At 35.8% G+C, this 22,239-nt stretch overlaps 1 protein-coding gene across 29 annotated transcripts in view; it reads left to right on the forward strand.

Annotated features, from left to right (window-relative positions):
• Positions 1-1,065: 1,065 nt before the first annotated feature.
• LOC135693915 (uncharacterized) overlaps positions 1,066-22,239 on the forward strand; it is a 37,865-nt gene continuing 16,691 nt past the window's right edge. For 23 of the 29 annotated variants that reach the window (XR_016145080.1, XR_016145079.1, XR_016145064.1 and 20 more), the window contains exons 1-2: positions 1,066-21,642; positions 22,132-22,212. Coding sequence is in view for 1 of the 29 variants with exons in the window: in XM_089114497.1 (XP_088970623.1) it covers positions 22,137-22,212 (76 nt within the window). In the remaining 28 variants the exon portion in view is untranslated. Of the gene's footprint in view, positions 22,213-22,239 lie in introns of all 29 variants that reach the window. The other 6 variants (XR_016145057.1, XR_016145067.1, XR_016145062.1 and 3 more) reach the window with 6 other exon arrangements.

The following is a 22,239-nucleotide window of genomic DNA, read 5'->3' on the forward strand; positions in this document are numbered from 1 at the left end:
CAGAAAGCTCTTAGTGTGCGCCAGGCTTGAGATTATTCAAAGAAAGGTGAGAAACTACTTCACAGATTTCTCATTCACATAAAGCACATTAATTTTTATTGTCAATTAAAATGACAATATTTGTAATCCTTATAGTATTCACTTGTATTTCTTCCTAGATAATTCAGAAGTAACAAAGCCAGATCACAATATACAATGATGTTGTTCAATTTGTTAGAGGTTTTTATGCCAGTGCTGAAGTGATCAGTAGTAGTAGTAGTAAATCAATGCCTGGTAAAAAAAATTGTATATCGATTTTAGAAGAAGCATATTTGAAATTCAAAGAAGAAAATCAAGTATCGATTGGATTTTCAGATTTCTGTGAATTGCGACCAAAGAATGTTGTTTCAACAGGGGATAGTGAAGCACATAGTGTTTGTGTCTGTACCATTCACCAAAACCATAGCTGATGCTGATGCTATCAATGAAGAATGACTCAGACATTTTTCAATTGCCTGAATTTAGAACTTTGGTTGGTGACTGATTTAATAAAAGGTCAGCTGGCAGTTGCTTTCTTGGGAACTGCAAAAACTGTTAAAAAACAGAACTGGCAGAAATTTTTGAGCGGTTAGATGCTGAGGAAATAACTTTCAACTCATGGATAAGTGTTGATCGAACAAGCCTTGAAACTTTGAAACTTCAACAAAATGTACTTATGATTTCACAAATTTTCTTCTTGAAAGTCTTTTAAAACTTAAGCTAGACTTTATTACTAGACTTCAAAAGAGAAATTCAAGCCACATGAAGCTATAATTCTTGGAGACTTTGCAGAGAAGTATTCTTTTTTTATGCAGGATGCTGTACAAGGCTTTCATTGGAAAAATAGACAAGCCTCCATTCATCCTTTTGTTATCTACTATCGACAGAATCCTGATAGTCAGATGGAAATTTTTGTAGTTATTTCTGACTGTCTGAGTCATGACACAGCTGCAGTGCATGCATTTCAGCAGAAATGAATAAAACACTTAAATGAAAAAATGGAGTTGGACAGTGTTGTAAAACAGAAAAAATAGAAAAGATGTAAACACAGAAAACATTTTAGTACTCTGATTTTCTATGAAAAAGATTTTGGTATGCCTGTTGAATGGCCCTTTTTTGCCAACATCTCATGGCAAAAGTCCATGTGATGGAATAGGTGGTATTGTCAAACGACTTGCAGCACAGGAGAGTTTACGCCGACCTTATTCAAGCCAGATCCAGACTCCTCAACAACTTTATGAATGGGTGCATCATAGCATTACAAACATTGTTTTTGAATATGTTACTGAAGAGGAAATAAAAGAAAAGTATTTATTCAAAGAACATGGAAAAAGCAACCTTGTCAGATTTGGTTGAAAGATAAGTTATGTCTTGGCAGTTATCCACAGCTTGTGTGGCTTGTGTTTCTGGTGAAAAGTGGTGGTTGACGTATTTGTTAGATAAAGTGTATTCTACCAATGAAGTAAAGGTCAAATTTCTCCACCCAGCAAGTCCTGTTCTGCCATTTATTCACCAGAGACTTTACGTGACGGTGAAGCATGCCAAGACCATGATGAAGAAATCAATGCTGCCCAGAAAGAATGTGGGCCACTTAGGAAAAGGGAAGACAAGACAAGTTTATCAATAAGGGAAAAAGCACCCTTGCAATATTACAAGGAAGCAGTTAAGGTGTGAAACTTTCTTTTTAAATTTCAATGCGTCCCATTCTTGTAGATCTGTTTTTGCTCATTTAAAAGCCAAGGTAAAATGAAACATTCTATTTTATTTTTGTTTGGTAACTCGAGGTGGAAAAATGTTGTGTATTTTACAAGATTTCTAGAGCTGTTGTGCTTGCCTCTGCGTAGAAAACATGGTAATCTCGATCCTTTATTTACTCTCTTTCAGAATTACAGCTGGATTCCAGAAAATTGTGAAGATTTTCTCAAGCAATTCAAGGAGTCTTCGAAGTTGCTGCTGCGCAAGTTTGTACGACTTCTTCCTACAGAGCATGCTAAACCAATGGAATCACATGTCAGTCGCAACCAAATAGAACAATGGTAACTATAGTTAAAAACTTCACATATGCATACCAAGGAGGGAGAAATCGTCTTGTAAGACCTCATTCGTAGTACATATCTAAGATATATTTGTATATCAATCTTCCAACTGTCACAAAAGCAACTTGTTGACAGACTGTGTTAGTTCATTTTCCAACTATTTCACTGACTTTAAAGAATGGTCTTCAGGATAGTTTTTTTGATGCTTTGTTTCACTTGACTGGAAAAAATTGTTAAGGAGCTAGTCCTCAAGGTTTTTTAAGATATAGTGGATATGTACAGATTTGCTGTTTTTGGATTGCCCTAGACAATTGCAATAGGCAAATTGCTGGTTTTGGGTACTTTCATGCTTTGTTAATAGTGTCATGCTTGTTACCCTTTTCTAATTATGTTCTGAAGGTATCGCTAAAATGTCCCACCCCAACTCCTTAAAACTGGAAGGGAACCACTTCAGGTTAAAGCTGATGGTACCTGCTTGTATCTATCCTGTCAGCGTCATTATTTGGCGATGAAAATAATTGGTGTTGGATAAAGCTCTCCGCTTTGCGATGTGGTTTGCTGCATGAGCAAGAGGTTATGCAAAAAGTAAGTGTAGTTGCCGTCATGCATTACAATCATCCATCAGTTTTCCTGCCAGTTATTGTTAGGAGATTCTAACTACATTGATGCCAGAGTTAACACCACACGAACCATGTATCAAATACAGACAGAAGTTCTACTATTCTTTATCATGTCTGATTTAGACCGATTCTTGTCTTCTGCAGCTTTTGGATTTGCAAATTGATGTCAGCCTGTTGAGCCACCTAATCACAACCAATGACATTGGCAACAAATACACGCGTAAAGAGGATGAAAATGAGAGGCTCCTGAACTGTGTAAGAGGGGAGACACTTTGCACTGATGAGAAGTATAGATATGCAAGGAGGAGAGAGAATAATGTTAGCGCTTCTTATTTGCAATTAAGCGATTATAATTATTTCCATTACCACCACCAGCTGCAAAGAGAATTCATCATTCACAAGGTGATACTTTTTCCAAGGTAGCCATTGATTTTCCAAGTAATACAAGAGAACCTATGCACTATGTCGGACTAAGTAGAGTAACAAGTCTTTAAAATCTTGATATCTTTAACTTAAATTATAGTAAAATTGCAGCAATGGAAAGAGTCAAATCAGAAATGAGGCGGTTAAGAGAAGAGACTTCTGTAAAGATTCCTTTTCAGCTTTTTGATACTGAAGACCAACATGTGTTTAAAGTTGTTTTCCAGAATGCAAGATCACTTCACCTACATATCAAAGGTATGGCTTGTGATTATAGCATTTAATCTGCTGTTATAACCAACATTGCATAAACAGCTTCAATTCCACATGACCAAAATACAAATGACAGAAGCCATGGAATTTTTGCATTACACCATTGTCAAGACAAAGAATATTCAGTAATAATTATAGGCGATTTTAATGGTAATCTTTTGACCTTCTCTTCAGAAGCACATCACCCCACTTCCTACATGGTCAATACAAAAGGATATACTCAGTTGATCAACAAATACACAACTGGTACCTGCTCATTAATTGACAATATATATACAAATAATCCTGAAATGATAAAAAACTGTGGTGTCATCGAATTATACTACACTGACCACAAGGCAGTTTATGTTCCAAAGTATTAAGTAATTAGTTCTAAAAGATACAATTATAAAGAAATCAACCACCAGTCAACTCGAAATGAGCAAATGCTGTTGAATTACCAGTGAGCAATTCACCAACAATGGTAACAATTTGCCTCTGTCATTGAAAAATGTCTACTCTTTCAAGGACAAAATCACAAAGGCCTTAGAATATTTATAAACAGTGTTCTCGAAAACACTGAATATTTAATAAGCATTCAACTTGGTCTTGATGCTTCACTTTTAGCCAAGTTCAGAAATTCTTACATCACTGATTATACAGTATATACCTAGATACCTATAGTTGCCTATTTTTCATCACATTGATTACTCATAAATATTCCTATGTGACACATATACAGTCTCATTCATCTTCATTCTTATTGATCTGAAGATTCATATCCAAACCAAAATTCGAAAAGTTCTAACCAAAAGTAAGTAGGGTATAAACTGTAAATTTACAAGAACTTTTTATCATCTTATCAGATACGGCAAGGTAATGAAATAAGAGCCTAGAAATTAGATATTCCTTCAGCATGGAGATCGTGAGTTCCCATATTTTCAATCCTAATCTTATTATAGATATAGATAAATTATAGATAACGGTAGCATTTTTTAAAAGGAAGTCTGAAAATTTCACTACAAAATTACATCAATTCAAAATTCATTCTATTTACTTCAACCGAGGATAATTGGTCTAAACAATTAGTTATAGATTGTTTCTCTCAATTTACAGGTTATTCAGGATATATAACTAATGTCTCCGAAGAAAAGGACACAACTCCAGGAGATCCCTATTTTACAATTCAATTAAAAGTTTCCGCAACAGAACAGATAGCAGTGAGAGTAAAGAAGAAATGGAACAAAGATGTATGCCAGGATACCTTCATCCAAAAACAAAACGAAGGTGAACCTGTCACTTTATGAAATATAACTACTGGCAGACAGGGCATCTCCTTCTTCAATTCCTTTCAGCGAAGTGACCTCCTTAAATGTTCTTCCAAACAAAACTTTAATCGTTCCAAACAGTTACCACTAACTGTCCAAAAAATGAAAAAACAAACTTCCGGCGTCCATTCTGTCCAGGGAGAGATACAGTAGATTGAGAAAAAAAAGTTAATTCCCCTGAATGAACCATCTCCACCAAAATATGTGAGGGATGCGGTTCTTTTAGACAACTCTGGCCATGTTCAGAATTCGTTTTGGAATGAACAAATAGAGCAAATAGAGGAGCTTCATACTTTAAACATCAGCCACGTTGCTGTTAAGCAGTACCATGGCATTAAATTATCAACAAGAAGCATGACAATCATAACAAAAATTGACAGCGAAGAAACCTTCAATTGGGAATTTGTTGATATGGAAACATACTTGTCAGATGCCGTAGTTCAAAAGAAGGTGTTTTGCCTAGGGATAATATCTACTAAAATTTCCCTTATCAATACATGCGAAACAAAAATTGCACAAGAAAATTAGCAACTACAAGTACCAAAAAGTTCATAACGTGCCCATTTTCCACTCGCCGCATGCCAATCGCAAAAAGCCTCTTCACCCTTCTTACCTGTGAGATAACCATTTCAACAAACAATCACCAAATCTCTTTAAATGCTACAGCTGATGTCTTGGCAAGCTTTTTGGAGACAGATGTTGCCTAAATATACAAAGAATTTCCTTGGGAGCTTGAAGATGAAATTCTGGAGCTTGAACAAATTGATATCGACTTTAACAGTAAAAACAACCAAATTACCCGAATTTCTCATCATCAAAGCTTCAATGAACAAGTGTTTATACAAAGTTATTTCACAATTGTCAGTCAAGTCTGGTGATGTTTGCTCTGCTGCATGTACTTGTCCTGCTGGCATTGGTCTTCGTGGTTTTGGCAACTGTAACCATGTTGGAGGTGTTCTCTTTGCTCTTGAAGACTTCAACACACGTGGTTTACGAGAGTATTCATCTGCTGTATCATGCACTTCAAAGCTGTCTTCTTAGAATGTTCCAAATGCATCTGCTCTTAAATCAAACAATTCCTCTCCAAAAGATGAAGTGATAATACAAAAAATCAAGTTTTGAAAGGACAATGATAAAAGTAATTTGTCTCGCTATAAATTCTTTGATCCACATGCTCGATCTGATAAAGCTATCAATGATAAAAGACTTGAAGCCCTTCAAACGAAATTGGCAGAAGCTTTAACAAACAGTGGTTTTTTGGCTTTCATGAAATTTCTGAACCTGCAGATTCTCACACATTTGCTTCAACTGAGGCTTCTGCATCCAATCTTGAACATCTTTTCTTCTATGAATCCATCTCCTTCAATGAATATTACGATATTTCAACTTCCTCCTTCAGAGAAATGATGGGCAATTATTGCTATAATACAACATTGTCCCAAGAAGAAATTTCCAATATTGAGAAATCAACACATGGTCAGGCTTCAAATGATGATTGGAAAAAGCATCGTATGTATCAAATCACTGCACCCAACTTTTACTTTGCTGCTGTAAACTCTGCTGAACCTTCTTCCAAGCTTAAATCTATATTTTATAAATCTTTCACAATGGCTGCAACTTGCAATGACCAGAAACACGAAGCACATGTTGAAGAGCCTTATATAATGCTACTGAAAAATAAAGGTATTGATGCTCCTCAAGTTTCTGAAGTTGGTCGGCAATTGTCTTCCTCATCTTGGTGCTTCATTAGATGGTGAAGTCACTTACAAAAATGAAACCTGGAGATTTGAAATCAAATGTCCATTTTCTGAGTTCAACATGTCTCTTCAAGAAGCTCTGAAGAATAAGAAGTTCTTTCTTGTTGAAGTTGGAGCAAGTCCATCCATTGACGAAGAGCAGGAGGAAGCAAGATCAACAAAAGAGCCTGTTAAATTAAAACCAAACAGGAAGAGGCAAAGCTGAAGAACAATATAAATTGATACAAGGTTTGGCACAATCCATTGCTGAAAGAAAAGCAAAGGCACAGAAAACCAGCAAACAGGCAGCTTGATGCATTTGGACAATATGTGACACAAACATTATCTGAACTTGACACTAGAGTTCAACATTTGGCTCAACATAAAATCAATCAAATCCTTTCCAGGCACAAACTGGTTTATTAGCTCAAGAAAACCCATATGGATCTATTGTGCCTCTACCACCACAACCACATTTTTTCCAACGAGATAATTCCAGTTATCGTATGACAGGCATAACCAATCAGGCTGTAAGCACTCATTCCCAGTTTAACAGTAAGGAGCCATGTCCATCATCCCACTCTTCATGCCAGACCTTTAGTGCCCCCGAAGACATCTGGAGGTTTCAAAATATAAAAAGTGGTGACATGCAAGCCGATAAACAACTTTGATTAAAAATACTGTCCATTGAATGATCATTTCAATAAAAATAGAAATAATACGATTTGCTTGTTTTATTTAGAATTTGATTCCCTTCCAATAATCGTTAATGTTGTGTTATATAGATTACACACCTTTAGATATTCATCTTTCAGTTTCATGTACAATGCTTTACAAGTTTCCTCCACAATTGATGAAATTGTCCGTTCTCCCTCCCGATACTGAAAGAACAGACTCCTGAATGTCTCACCTAAATTGAATTGACAGGCCATCAGTAATTTTTTATATTAATTTGTTAATTTTGTGCAATAGGACCAAGTTTGCACCGGAAGGCAACTTTAGACAAAATATTGGGTACACTGACAGGAGTGGGTGCTAAAAAATGGCCAAATTTTTTCAGGTTTCCATGGCTAACTACCTTTGAAAACCAAATGTGAACTTTTTGTGATCGCTTCTTTTTGAATTAAGTGCTCCAATGTCATGACTTTTAAAGTGGATTAAGCCATTCAGCAGTGGGATAGATTTTAAGAGTTATTGGAAGGAGAACTTCCCTCATAATGAACACTGTACTTCCAAATAAACTTGATATTTGCTTAATCGTGTACCCAACCTCCTGTCTAGGGGGGTGGAATCACTTTATGATGGTAATGAAAAGGGTACCTGGGGTCATCAACAAGGGTAAACATATGTAGTCATATGCTTCAGACAGAAGGGGAAATTCCCCTGGCTACTGAGCTTCAGTTAGCTGAATTTAATGCTTAGGACAAATACACAGCTTTACAAGATTATTGTTTACAAAAGTTGCTTAAATTTAAAAAATAAAAGCCAGGCTCTAATTTCTTCTTGGATGCAAAATGTTGCTAGGCTCAAATGCTTTAGTAAAGGTTGGCAAATTGCAACTCAAATATCAACAACCTGACTAAAACATCTGAAGAGATACCTGTAGCAAGGAACTGCAGAGTTACTGATAAGCGCTAAGACGGCTTTCTTGTACTTCCTGAATGGGTTTTTTTTCTTTGAAATTAATGGACAAACTTTAACCAATATTTCTTCAAATTCTTCTCTATTTACACAATGATATTGACGAAACAGTTCGGAATCTTCACCGTTCAATTCTCCAATTATATTTGCATGGGCTTCTCTTATTTCTCTCCTCATAACCCAGGGCCTAGACCATTCCTGCCGATTTGCCACTCGCAAACGCCTATGATATCGTCTCATAAGCAACATAAAAACAGAACCTCTTCCCTTTCACAATTTTCATCAGTATATCCTGCCATTTTGTTTTAGTTTTTCCCAGGAAACGAATGCGTTTTGTTGACTTATTGCAAGCTTGCTACTTCTGGTTCAGCGCACACAGGAGAAAGTCACTCGTGGCGAAAATTATTCAACATGTTGAATTTTCATGAGATGAGTCACAAGTGACGAAAAAGCTCATTAAAGTCCATCGCACACTAGTCTTTCCTGCTTAGCACGCTGAATGACTTTTTGCTCAGCAGAAAGCTCTTAGTGTGCGCCAGGCTTAAGATTATTCAAAGAAAGGTGAGAAACTACTTCACAGATTTCTCATTCACATAAAGCACATTAATTTTTATTGTCAATTAAAATGACAATATTTGTAATCCTTATAGTATTCACTTGTATTTCTTCCTAGATAATTCAGAAGTAACAAAGCCAGATCACAATATACAATGATGTTGTTCAATTTGTTAGAGGTTTTTATGCCAGTGCTGAAGTGATCAGTAGTAGTAGTAGTAAATCAATGCCTGGTAAAAAAAATTGTATATCGATTTTAGAAGAAGCATATTTGAAATTCAAAGAAGAAAATCAAGTATCGATTGGATTTTCAGATTTCTGTGAATTGCGACCAAAGAATGTTGTTTCAACAGGGGATAGTGAAGCACATAGTGTTTGTGTCTGTACCATTCACCAAAACCATAGCTGATGCTGATGCTATCAATGAAGAATGACTCAGACATTTTTCAATTGCCTGAATTTAGAACTTTGGTTGGTGACTGATTTAATAAAAGGTCAGCTGGCAGTTGCTTTCTTGGGAACTGCAAAAACTGTTAAAAAACAGAACTGGCAGAAATTTTTGAGCGGTTAGATGCTGAGGAAATAACTTTCAACTCATGGATAAGTGTTGATCGAACAAGCCTTGAAACTTTGAAACTTCAACAAAATGTACTTATGATTTCACAAATTTTCTTCTTGAAAGTCTTTTAAAACTTAAGCTAGACTTTATTACTAGACTTCAAAAGAGAAATTCAAGCCACATGAAGCTATAATTCTTGGAGACTTTGCAGAGAAGTATTCTTTTTTTATGCAGGATGCTGTACAAGGCTTTCATTGGAAAAATAGACAAGCCTCCATTCATCCTTTTGTTATCTACTATCGACAGAATCCTGATAGTCAGATGGAAATTTTTGTAGTTATTTCTGACTGTCTGAGTCATGACACAGCTGCAGTGCATGCATTTCAGCAGAAATGAATAAAACACTTAAATGAAAAAATGGAGTTGGACAGTGTTGTAAAACAGAAAAAATAGAAAAGTTGTAAACACAGAAAACATTTTAGTACTCTGATTTTCTATGAAAAAGATTTTGGTATGCCTGTTGAATGGCCCTTTTTTGCCAACATCTCATGGCAAAAGTCCATGTGATGGAATAGGTGGTATTGTCAAACGACTTGCAGCACAGGAGAGTTTACGCCGACCTTATTCAAGCCAGATCCAGACTCCTCAACAACTTTATGAATGGGTGCATCATAGCATTACAAACATTGTTTTTGAATATGTTACTGAAGAGGAAATAAAAGAAAAGTATTTATTCAAAGAACATGGAAAAAGCAACCTTGTCAGATTTGGTTGAAAGATAAGTTATGTCTTGGCAGTTATCCACAGCTTGTGTGGCTTGTGTTTCTGGTGAAAAGTGGTGGTTGACGTATTTGTTAGATAAAGTGTATTCTACCAATGAAGTAAAGGTCAAATTTCTCCACCCAGCAAGTCCTGTTCTGCCATTTATTCACCAGAGACTTTACGTGACGGTGAAGCATGCCAAGACCATGATGAAGAAATCAATGCTGCCCAGAAAGAATGTGGGCCACTTAGGAAAAGGGAAGACAAGACAAGTTTATCAATAAGGGAAAAAGCACCCTTGCAATATTACAAGGAAGCAGTTAAGGTGTGAAACTTTCTTTTTAAATTTCAATGCGTCCCATTCTTGTAGATCTGTTTTTGCTCATTTAAAAGCCAAGGTAAAATGAAACATTCTATTTTATTTTTGTTTGGTAACTCGAGGTGGAAAAATGTTGTGTATTTTACAAGATTTCTAGAGCTGTTGTGCTTGCCTCTGCGTAGAAAACATGGTAATCTCGATCCTTTATTTACTCTCTTTCAGAATTACAGCTGGATTCCAGAAAATTGTGAAGATTTTCTCAAGCAATTCAAGGAGTCTTCGAAGTTGCTGCTGCGCAAGTTTGTACGACTTCTTCCTACAGAGCATGCTAAACCAATGGAATCACATGTCAGTCGCAACCAAATAGAACAATGGTAACTATAGTTAAAAACTTCACATATGCATACCAAGGAGGGAGAAATCGTCTTGTAAGACCTCATTCGTAGTACATATCTAAGATATATTTGTATATCAATCTTCCAACTGTCACAAAAGCAACTTGTTGACAGACTGTGTTAGTTCATTTTCCAACTATTTCACTGACTTTAAAGAATGGTCTTCAGGATAGTTTTTTTGATGCTTTGTTTCACTTGACTGGAAAAAATTGTTAAGGAGCTAGTCCTCAAGGTTTTTTAAGATATAGTGGATATGTACAGATTTGCTGTTTTTGGATTGCCCTAGACAATTGCAATAGGCAAATTGCTGGTTTTGGGTACTTTCATGCTTTGTTAATAGTGTCATGCTTGTTACCCTTTTCTAATTATGTTCTGAAGGTATCGCTAAAATGTCCCACCCCAACTCCTTAAAACTGGAAGGGAACCACTTCAGGTTAAAGCTGATGGTACCTGCTTGTATCTATCCTGTCAGCGTCATTATTTGGCGATGAAAATAATTGGTGTTGGATAAAGCTCTCCGCTTTGCGATGTGGTTTGCTGCATGAGCAAGAGGTTATGCAAAAAGTAAGTGTAGTTGCCGTCATGCATTACAATCATCCATCAGTTTTCCTGCCAGTTATTGTTAGGAGATTCTAACTACATTGATGCCAGAGTTAACACCACACGAACCATGTATCAAATACAGACAGAAGTTCTACTATTCTTTATCATGTCTGATTTAGACCGATTCTTGTCTTCTGCAGCTTTTGGATTTGCAAATTGATGTCAGCCTGTTGAGCCACCTAATCACAACCAATGACATTGGCAACAAATACACGCGTAAAGAGGATGAAAATGAGAGGCTCCTGAACTGTGTAAGAGGGGAGACACTTTGCACTGATGAGAAGTATAGATATGCAAGGAGGAGAGAGAATAATGTTAGCGCTTCTTATTTGCAATTAAGCGATTATAATTATTTCCATTACCACCACCAGCTGCAAAGAGAATTCATCATTCACAAGGTGATACTTTTTCCAAGGTAGCCATTGATTTTCCAAGTAATACAAGAGAACCTATGCACTATGTCGGACTAAGTAGAGTAACAAGTCTTTAAAATCTTGATATCTTTAACTTAAATTATAGTAAAATTGCAGCAATGGAAAGAGTCAAATCAGAAATGAGGCGGTTAAGAGAAGAGACTTCTGTAAAGATTCCTTTTCAGCTTTTTGATACTGAAGACCAACATGTGTTTAAAGTTGTTTTCCAGAATGCAAGATCACTTCACCTACATATCAAAGGTATGGCTTGTGATTATAGCATTTAATCTGCTGTTATAACCAACATTGCATAAACAGCTTCAATTCCACATGACCAAAATACAAATGACAGAAGCCATGGAATTTTTGCATTACACCATTGTCAAGACAAAGAATATTCAGTAATAATTATAGGCGATTTTAATGGTAATCTTTTGACCTTCTCTTCAGAAGCACATCACCCCACTTCCTACATGGTCAATACAAAAGGATATACTCAGTTGATCAACAAATACACAACTGGTACCTGCTCATTAATTGACAATATATATACAAATAATCCTGAAATGATAAAAAACTGTGGTGTCATCGAATTATACTACACTGACCACAAGGCAGTTTATGTTCCAAAGTATTAAGTAATTAGTTCTAAAAGATACAATTATAAAGAAATCAACCACCAGTCAACTCGAAATGAGCAAATGCTGTTGAATTACCAGTGAGCAATTCACCAACAATGGTAACAATTTGCCTCTGTCATTGAAAAATGTCTACTCTTTCAAGGACAAAATCACAAAGGCCTTAGAATATTTATAAACAGTGTTCTCGAAAACACTGAATATTTAATAAGCATTCAACTTGGTCTTGATGCTTCACTTTTAGCCAAGTTCAGAAATTCTTACATCACTGATTATACAGTATATACCTAGATACCTATAGTTGCCTATTTTTCATCACATTGATTACTCATAAATATTCCTATGTGACACAAATACAGTCTCATTCATCTTCATTCTTATTGATCTGAAGATTCATATCCAAACCAAAATTCGAAAAGTTCTAACCAAAAGTAAGTAGGGTATAAACTGTAAATTTACAAGAACTTTTTATCATCTTATCAGATACGGCAAGGTAATGAAATAAGAGCCTAGAAATTAGATATTCCTTCAGCATGGAGATCGTGAGTTCCCATATTTTCAATCCTAATCTTATTATAGATATAGATAAATTATAGATAACGGTAGCATTTTTTAAAAGGAAGTCTGAAAATTTCACTACAAAATTACATCAATTCAAAATTCATTCTATTTACTTCAACCGAGGATAATTGGTCTAAACAATTAGTTATAGATTGTTTCTCTCAATTTACAGGTTATTCAGGATATATAACTAATGTCTCCGAAGAAAAGGACACAACTCCAGGAGATCCCTATTTTACAATTCAATTAAAAGTTTCCGCAACAGAACAGATAGCAGTGAGAGTAAAGAAGAAATGGAACAAAGATGTATGCCAGGATACCTTCATCCAAAAACAAAACGAAGGTGAACCTGTCACTTTATGAAATATAACTACTGGCAGACAGGGCATCTCCTTCTTCAATTCCTTTCAGCGAAGTGACCTCCTTAAATGTTCTTCCAAACAAAACTTTAATCGTTCCAAACAGTTACCACTAACTGTCCAAAAAATGAAAAAACAAACTTCCGGCCTCCATTCTGTCCAGGGAGAGATACAGTAGATTGAGAAAAAAAAGTTAATTCCCCTGAATGAACCATCTCCACCAAAATATGTGAGGGATGCGGTTCTTTTAGACAACTCTGGCCATGTTCAGAATTCGTTTTGGAATGAACAAATAGAGCAAATAGAGGAGCTTCATACTTTAAACATCAGCCACGTTGCTGTTAAGCAGTACCATGGCATTAAATTATCAACAAGAAGCATGACAATCATAACAAAAATTGACAGCGAAGAAACCTTCAATTGGGAATTTGTTGATATGGAAACATACTTGTCAGATGCCGTAGTTCAAAAGAAGGTGTTTTGCCTAGGGATAATATCTACTAAAATTTCCCTTATCAATACATGCGAAACAAAAATTGCACAAGAAAATTAGCAACTACAAGTACCAAAAAGTTCATAACGTGCCCATTTTCCACTCGCCGCATGCCAATCGCAAAAAGCCTCTTCACCCTTCTTACCTGTGAGATAACCATTTCAACAAACAATCACCAAATCTCTTTAAATGCTACAGCTGATGTCTTGGCAAGCTTTTTGGAGACAGATGTTGCCTAAATATACAAAGAATTTCCTTGGGAGCTTGAAGATGAAATTCTGGAGCTTGAACAAATTGATATCGACTTTAACAGTAAAAACAACCAAATTACCCGAATTTCTCATCATCAAAGCTTCAATGAACAAGTGTTTATACAAAGTTATTTCACAATTGTCAGTCAAGTCTGGTGATGTTTGCTCTGCTGCATGTACTTGTCCTGCTGGCATTGGTCTTCGTGGTTTTGGCAACTGTAACCATGTTGGAGGTGTTCTCTTTGCTCTTGAAGACTTCAACACACGTGGTTTACGAGAGTATTCATCTGCTGTATCATGCACTTCAAAGCTGTCTTCTTAGAATGTTCCAAATGCATCTGCTCTTAAATCAAACAATTCCTCTCCAAAAGATGAAGTGATAATACAAAAAATCAAGTTTTGAAAGGACAATGATAAAAGTAATTTGTCTCGCTATAAATTCTTTGATCCACATGCTCGATCTGATAAAGCTATCAATGATAAAAGACTTGAAGCCCTTCAAACGAAATTGGCAGAAGCTTTAACAAACAGTGGTTTTTTGGCTTTCATGAAATTTCTGAACCTGCAGATTCTCACACATTTGCTTCAACTGAGGCTTCTGCATCCAATCTTGAACATCTTTTCTTCTATGAATCCATCTCCTTCAATGAATATTACGATATTTCAACTTCCTCCTTCAGAGAAATGATGGGCAATTATTGCTATAATACAACATTGTCCCAAGAAGAAATTTCCAATATTGAGAAATCAACACATGGTCAGGCTTCAAATGATGATTGGAAAAAGCATCGTATGTATCAAATCACTGCACCCAACTTTTACTTTGCTGCTGTAAACTCTGCTGAACCTTCTTCCAAGCTTAAATCTATATTTTATAAATCTTTCACAATGGCTGCAACTTGCAATGACCAGAAACACGAAGCACATGTTGAAGAGCCTTATATAATGCTACTGAAAAATAAAGGTATTGATGCTCCTCAAGTTTCTGAAGTTGGTCGGCAATTGTCTTCCTCATCTTGGTGCTTCATTAGATGGTGAAGTCACTTACAAAAATGAAACCTGGAGATTTGAAATCAAATGTCCATTTTCTGAGTTCAACATGTCTCTTCAAGAAGCTCTGAAGAATAAGAAGTTCTTTCTTGTTGAAGTTGGAGCAAGTCCATCCATTGACGAAGAGCAGGAGGAAGCAAGATCAACAAAAGAGCCTGTTAAATTAAAACCAAACAGGAAGAGGCAAAGCTGAAGAACAATATAAATTGATACAAGGTTTGGCACAATCCATTGCTGAAAGAAAAGCAAAGGCACAGAAAACCAGCAAACAGGCAGCTTGATGCATTTGGACAATATGTGACACAAACATTATCTGAACTTGACACTAGAGTTCAACATTTGGCTCAACATAAAATCAATCAAATCCTTTCCAGGCACAAACTGGTTTATTAGCTCAAGAAAACCCATATGGATCTATTGTGCCTCTACCACCACAACCACATTTTTTCCAACGAGATAATTCCAGTTATCGTATGACAGGCATAACCAATCAGGCTGTAAGCACTCATTCCCAGTTTAACAGTAAGGAGCCATGTCCATCATCCCACTCTTCATGCCAGACCTTTAGTGCCCCCGAAGACATCTGGAGGTTTCAAAATATAAAAAGTGGTGACATGCAAGCCGATAAACAACTTTGATTAAAAATACTGTCCATTGAATGATCATTTCAATAAAAATAGAAATAATACGATTTGCTTGTTTTATTTAGAATTTGATTCCCTTCCAATAATCGTTAATGTTGTGTTATATAGATTACACACCTTTAGATATTCATCTTTCAGTTTCATGTACAATGCTTTACAAGTTTCCTCCACAATTGATGAAATTGTCCGTTCTCCCTCCCGATACTGAAAGAACAGACTCCTGAATGTCTCACCTAAATTGAATTGACAGGCCATCAGTAATTTTTTATATTAATTTGTTAATTTTGTGCAATAGGACCAAGTTTGCACCGGAAGGCAACTTTAGACAAAATATTGGGTACACTGACAGGAGTGGGTGCTAAAAAATGGCCAAATTTTTTCAGGTTTCCATGGCTAACTACCTTTGAAAACCAAATGTGAACTTTTTGTGATCGCTTCTTTTTGAATTAAGTGCTCCAATGTCATGACTTTTAAAGTGGATTAAGCCATTCAGCAGTGGGATAGATTTTAAGAGTTATTGGAAGGAGAACTTCCCTCATAATGAACACTGTACTTCCAAATAAACTTGATATTTGCTTAATCGTGTACCCAACCTCCTGTCTAGGGGGGTGGAATCACTTTATGATGGTAATGAAAAGGGTACCTGGGGTCATCAACAAGGGTAAACATATGTAGTCATATGCTTCAGACAGAAGGGGAAATTCCCCTGGCTACTGAGCTTCAGTTAGCTGAATTTAATGCTTAGGACAAATACACAGCTTTACAAGATTATTGTTTACAAAAGTTGCTTAAATTTAAAAAATAAAAGCCAGGCTCTAATTTCTTCTTGGATGCAAAATGTTGCTAGGCTCAAATGCTTTAGTAAAGGTTGGCAAATTGCAACTCAAATATCAACAACCTGACTAAAACATCTGAAGAGATACCTGTAGCAAGGAACTGCAGAGTTACTGATAAGCGCTAAGACGGCTTTCTTGTACTTCCTGAATGGGTTTTTTTTCTTTGAAATTAATGGACAAACTTTAACCAATATTTCTTCAAATTCTTCTCTATTTACACAATGATATTGACGAAACAGTTCGGAATCTTCACCGTTCAATTCTCCAATTATATTTGCATGGGCTTCTCTTATTTCTCTCCTCATAACCCAGGGCCTAGACCATTCCTGCCGATTTGCCACTCGCAAACGCCTATGATATCGTCTCATAAGCAACATAAAAACAGAACCTCTTCCCTTTCACAATTTTCATCAGTATATCCTGCCATTTTGTTTTAGTTTTTCCCAGGAAACGAATGCGTTTTGTTGACTTATTGCAAGCTTGCTACTTCTGGTTCAGCGCACACAGGAGAAAGTCACTCGTGGCGAAAATTATTCAACATGTTGAATTTTCATGAGATGAGTCACAAGTGACGAAAAAGCTCATTAAAGTCCATCGCACACTAGTCTTTCCTGCTTAGCACGCTGAATGACTTTTTGCTCAGCAGAAAGCTCTTAGTGTGCGCCAGGCTTGAGATTATTCAAAGAAAGGTGAGAAACTACTTCACAGATTTCTCATTCACATAAAGCACATTAATTTTTATTGTCAATTAAAATGACAATATTTGTAATCCTTATAGTATTCACTTGTATTTCTTCCTAGATAATTCAGAAGTAACAAAGCCAGATCACAATATACAATGATGTTGTTCAATTTGTTAGAGGTTTTTATGCCAGTGCTGAAGTGATCAGTAGTAGTAGTAGTAAATCAATGCCTGGTAAAAAAAATTGTATATCGATTTTAGAAGAAGCATATTTGAAATTCAAAGAAGAAAATCAAGTATCGATTGGATTTTCAGATTTCTGTGAATTGCGACCAAAGAATGTTGTTTCAACAGGGGATAGTGAAGCACATAGTGTTTGTGTCTGTACCATTCACCAAAACCATAGCTGATGCTGATGCTATCAATGAAGAATGACTCAGACATTTTTCAATTGCCTGAATTTAGAACTTTGGTTGGTGACTGATTTAATAAAAGGTCAGCTGGCAGTTGCTTTCTTGGGAACTGCAAAAACTGTTAAAAAACAGAACTGGCAGAAATTTTTGAGCGGTTAGATGCTGAGGAAATAACTTTCAACTCATGGATAAGTGTTGATCGAACAAGCCTTGAAACTTTGAAACTTCAACAAAATGTACTTATGATTTCACAAATTTTCTTCTTGAAAGTCTTTTAAAACTTAAGCTAGACTTTATTACTAGACTTCAAAAGAGAAATTCAAGCCACATGAAGCTATAATTCTTGGAGACTTTGCAGAGAAGTATTCTTTTTTTATGCAGGATGCTGTACAAGGCTTCCATTGGAAAAATAGACAAGCCTCCATTCATCCTTTTGTTATCTACTATCGACAGAATCCTGATAGTCAGATGGAAATTTTTGTAGTTATTTCTGACTGTCTGAGTCATGACACAGCTGCAGTGCATGCATTTCAGCAGAAATGAATAAAACACTTAAATGAAAAAATGGAGTTGGACAGTGTTGTAAAACAGAAAAAATAGAAAAGTTGTAAACACAGAAAACATTTTAGTACTCTGATTTTCTATGAAAAAGATTTTGGTATGCCTGTTGAATGGCTCTTTTTTGCCAACATCTCATGGCAAAAGTCCATGTGATGGAATAGGTGGTATTGTCAAACGACTTGCAGCACAGGAGAGTTTACGCCGACCTTATTCAAGCCAGATCCAGACTCCTCAACAACTTTATGAATGGGTGCATCATAGCATTACAAACATTGTTTTTGAATATGTTACTGAAGAGGAAATAAAAGAAAAGTATTTATTCAAAGAACATGGAAAAAGCAACCTTGTCAGATTTGGTTGAAAGATAAGTTATGTCTTGGCAGTTATCCACAGCTTGTGTGGCTTGTGTTTCTGGTGAAAAGTGGTGGTTGACGTATTTGTTAGATAAAGTGTATTCTACCAATGAAGTAAAGGTCAAATTTCTCCACCCAGCAAGTCCTGTTCTGCCATTTATTCACCAGAGACTTTACGTGACGGTGAAGCATGCCAAGACCATGATGAAGAAATCAATGCTGCCCAGAAAGAATGTGGGCCACTTAGGAAAAGGGAAGACAAGACAAGTTTATCAATAAGGGAAAAAGCACCCTTGCAATATTACAAGGAAGCAGTTAAGGTGTGAAACTTTCTTTTTAAATTTCAATGCGTCCCATTCTTGTAGATCTGTTTTTGCTCATTTAAAAGCCAAGGTAAAATGAAACATTCTATTTTATTTTTGTTTGGTAACTCGAGGTGGAAAAATGTTGTGTATTTTACAAGATTTCTAGAGCTGTTGTGCTTGCCTCTGCGTAGAAAACATGGTAATCTCGATCCTTTATTTACTCTCTTTCAGAATTACAGCTGGATTCCAGAAAATTGTGAAGATTTTCTCAAGCAATTCAAGGAGTCTTCGAAGTTGCTGCTGCGCAAGTTTGTACGACTTCTTCCTACAGAGCATGCTAAACCAATGGAATCACATGTCAGTCGCAACCAAATAGAACAATGGTAACTATAGTTAAAAACTTCACATATGCATACCAAGGAGGGAGAAATCGTCTTGTAAGACCTCATTCGTAGTACATATCTAAGATATATTTGTATATCAATCTTCCAACTGTCACAAAAGCAACTTGTTGACAGACTGTGTTAGTTCATTTTCCAACTATTTCACTGACTTTAAAGAATGGTCTTCAGGATAGTTTTTTTGATGCTTTGTTTCACTTGACTGGAAAAAATTGTTAAGGAGCTAGTCCTCAAGGTTTTTTAAGATATAGTGGATATGTACAGATTTGCTGTTTTTGGATTGCCCTAGACAATTGCAATAGGCAAATTGCTGGTTTTGGGTACTTTCATGCTTTGTTAATAGTGTCATGCTTGTTACCCTTTTCTAATTATGTTCTGAAGGTATCGCTAAAATGTCCCACCCCAACTCCTTAAAACTGGAAGGGAACCACTTCAGGTTAAAGCTGATGGTACCTGCTTGTATCTATCCTGTCAGCATCATTATTTGGCGATGAAAATAATTGGTGTTGGATAAAGCTCTCCGCTTTGCGATGTGGTTTGCTGCATGAGCAAGAGGTTATGCAAAAAGTAAGTGTAGTTGCCGTCATGCATTACAATCATCCATCAGTTTTCCTGCCAGTTATTGTTAGGAAATTCTAACTACATTAATGCCAGAGTTAACACCACACGAACCATGTATCAAATACAGACAGAAGTTCTACTCTTCTGTATCATGACTGATTTACATCGGTTCTTGCCCTCTGCAGCTTTTGGATTTGCAAATTGATGTCAGCCTGTTGAGCTACCTAATCACAACCAATGACATGGCAACAAATACACGCGCATAGAGGATGAAATTGAGAGGCTCCTGAACTGTGTAAGAGAGGAGACACTTGGCACTGCCGAGAAGTATAGATATGCAAGGAGGAGAGAGAAAAATGTTAGCACTTCTTATTTACAATTAAGCGATTTTAATTATTTCCATTACAGCCAGCAGCTGCAAAGACAGTTCATCATTCACAAGGTGATACTTTCTCCAAGGTAACCATTGATTTTCCAAGTAATACAAGAGAACATATGCACTTTGTTGGACTGAGCAGAGTAACAAGTCTTCAAAATCTTGATATCTTTAACTCAAATAAAAGTAAAATTGCAGCAATGGAAAAAGTAAAATCAGAAATGAGACCGTTGAGAGAAGAGGCTTCTGTAAAGATTCCTTTCCAGCTTTTTGAGACCAACATGTGTTTGAAGTTGTTTTCCAGAATGCAAGATCACTTCAACTACATATCAAAGATATTGCTTGTGATTATAACATTCAATCTGCTGTTATAACCAACATTGCAGAAACAGCTTCAATTCCACATGACCAAAAAATCAATACAAATTTGCCAAGTTCATAATATATAGAAATGACCACTACTCAACAACAAACCAAAGAAGACCATATGGGTTAGCAGTTTATGTTAAAGAAACTCTTTCATGTATGTCCACCACTCTTTCAAGTACAAAATCACAAAGGCCTTAGAATATTTATAAACAGTGTTCTCAAAACACTGACTATTTAATAAGCATTCAACTTGGTCTTGATACTTCACTTTTAGTTATGTTCAGAAATTCTTACATCACTGATTAAACAGTATATACCAAGATACCTTTAGTTGCCTATATTTTATCACTTCGATTACTCATAAATATACATATGTGACAAGTTTATATAGTCTCGTTCATCTTCATTCTAATTGGTCTGAAAATTTAAGTAAGTAGGGTATAAACTGTAAATTTACAAACACTTTTTTATCATCTTATCAGATATGGCAAGGTAATGAAATAAGAACCTAGAAATTAGATATTCCTTCAGCATGGGGATCGTGAGTTCTCATATTTGCAATCCTTGTTCCTTCGTTTTATAAAACAAGATACTTGGGTTTCAATTAAAATTAACATTAAAGCTGCCACTAAAATTTAGATCTTCCACACATGATAATTAATATCTATGCACAGTACATTAATTACTGGACAATCAAAACATAATCATGGTTTACAAGTGTATCTTGACAGTCCATTATCAAAATTAGATATTTTTTACCAGCTTAATTTTTTAATATGATTGATCTTAACTAAAAATACATTTCTTTAAAATTCCCTAATACATTAGCCTAAATATAGATTATAAACACCATAAGCATCTTTATCAATTATAGAATATCCAATCTCATTAGACTGTCTAAAAATAATCTGAAAATATCTCCATCTAGAGTGAAAAGTACCTTAAACTCTTTCCTGATGTTGCAATGTTCAATACGATTTATAACATCATCAAAAACCCAATTATAATTACTCATACCACCTATCTCTATATAAACTGCGATCTTTCCAACCCAAACAATCATAGGCATCCTTGCAAGTCTCAGGAAGAAGTCGCCATTAACGAAAGACAGTTCAAGCTCAATTTTCCCGGGGTAAGTGTGCAAGACCATATTTTACTATCATTTTATATCAAACTTTGACCTTTCTCCATCAATGACTTTGCTCCTGCGAAGTAACTGTCGCTTATTCCCGTCTTGCACTGCTCTGAGCTCTCTTTCAAATCCATGGATTGAGAACTATATCCCTTTTTATTACAATTTAGATATTTCTGTGCTGTTTCTAAATTTTAATACAAATTGATTTGCAGAATTTTAATACAAACAGCACTCACAATTTTATTAAAGTTTTCTATCCTAAGTTATGATAACATAGTTACTAGCAATGGTGTAGTGCTATCAAAGTAACAAGGAGAGCTCATGCACATAATGTTCTCAAAAACAATAACCAAAGTACAATTTTGGCAAATCTTAGGCTGTAACAAGTTGTGTCAGGACCCCTGCACTACACACTTGATTACAACACCTTTCAGAAATCACTTTTAACAAATACTCTCATTGATTATCAAAATTTTATATTTCTAGTCAACATGAGTTCACCACCGCAAAAGAAAAAGTTTCTTCCAAGCAGTACTACAAGCCCACTCCAGTTTCCTCCCAGCCAAAGTAAGTGCTCTACGCTATTTTTGACAC

Source organism: Rhopilema esculentum, chromosome 20 (genome assembly GCF_057945365.1).
Source record: "Rhopilema esculentum isolate cy_ngs chromosome 20, ASM5794536v1, whole genome shotgun sequence".
In the NCBI taxonomy this organism is placed as follows: Eukaryota; Metazoa; Cnidaria; class Scyphozoa; order Rhizostomeae; family Rhizostomatidae; genus Rhopilema; species Rhopilema esculentum.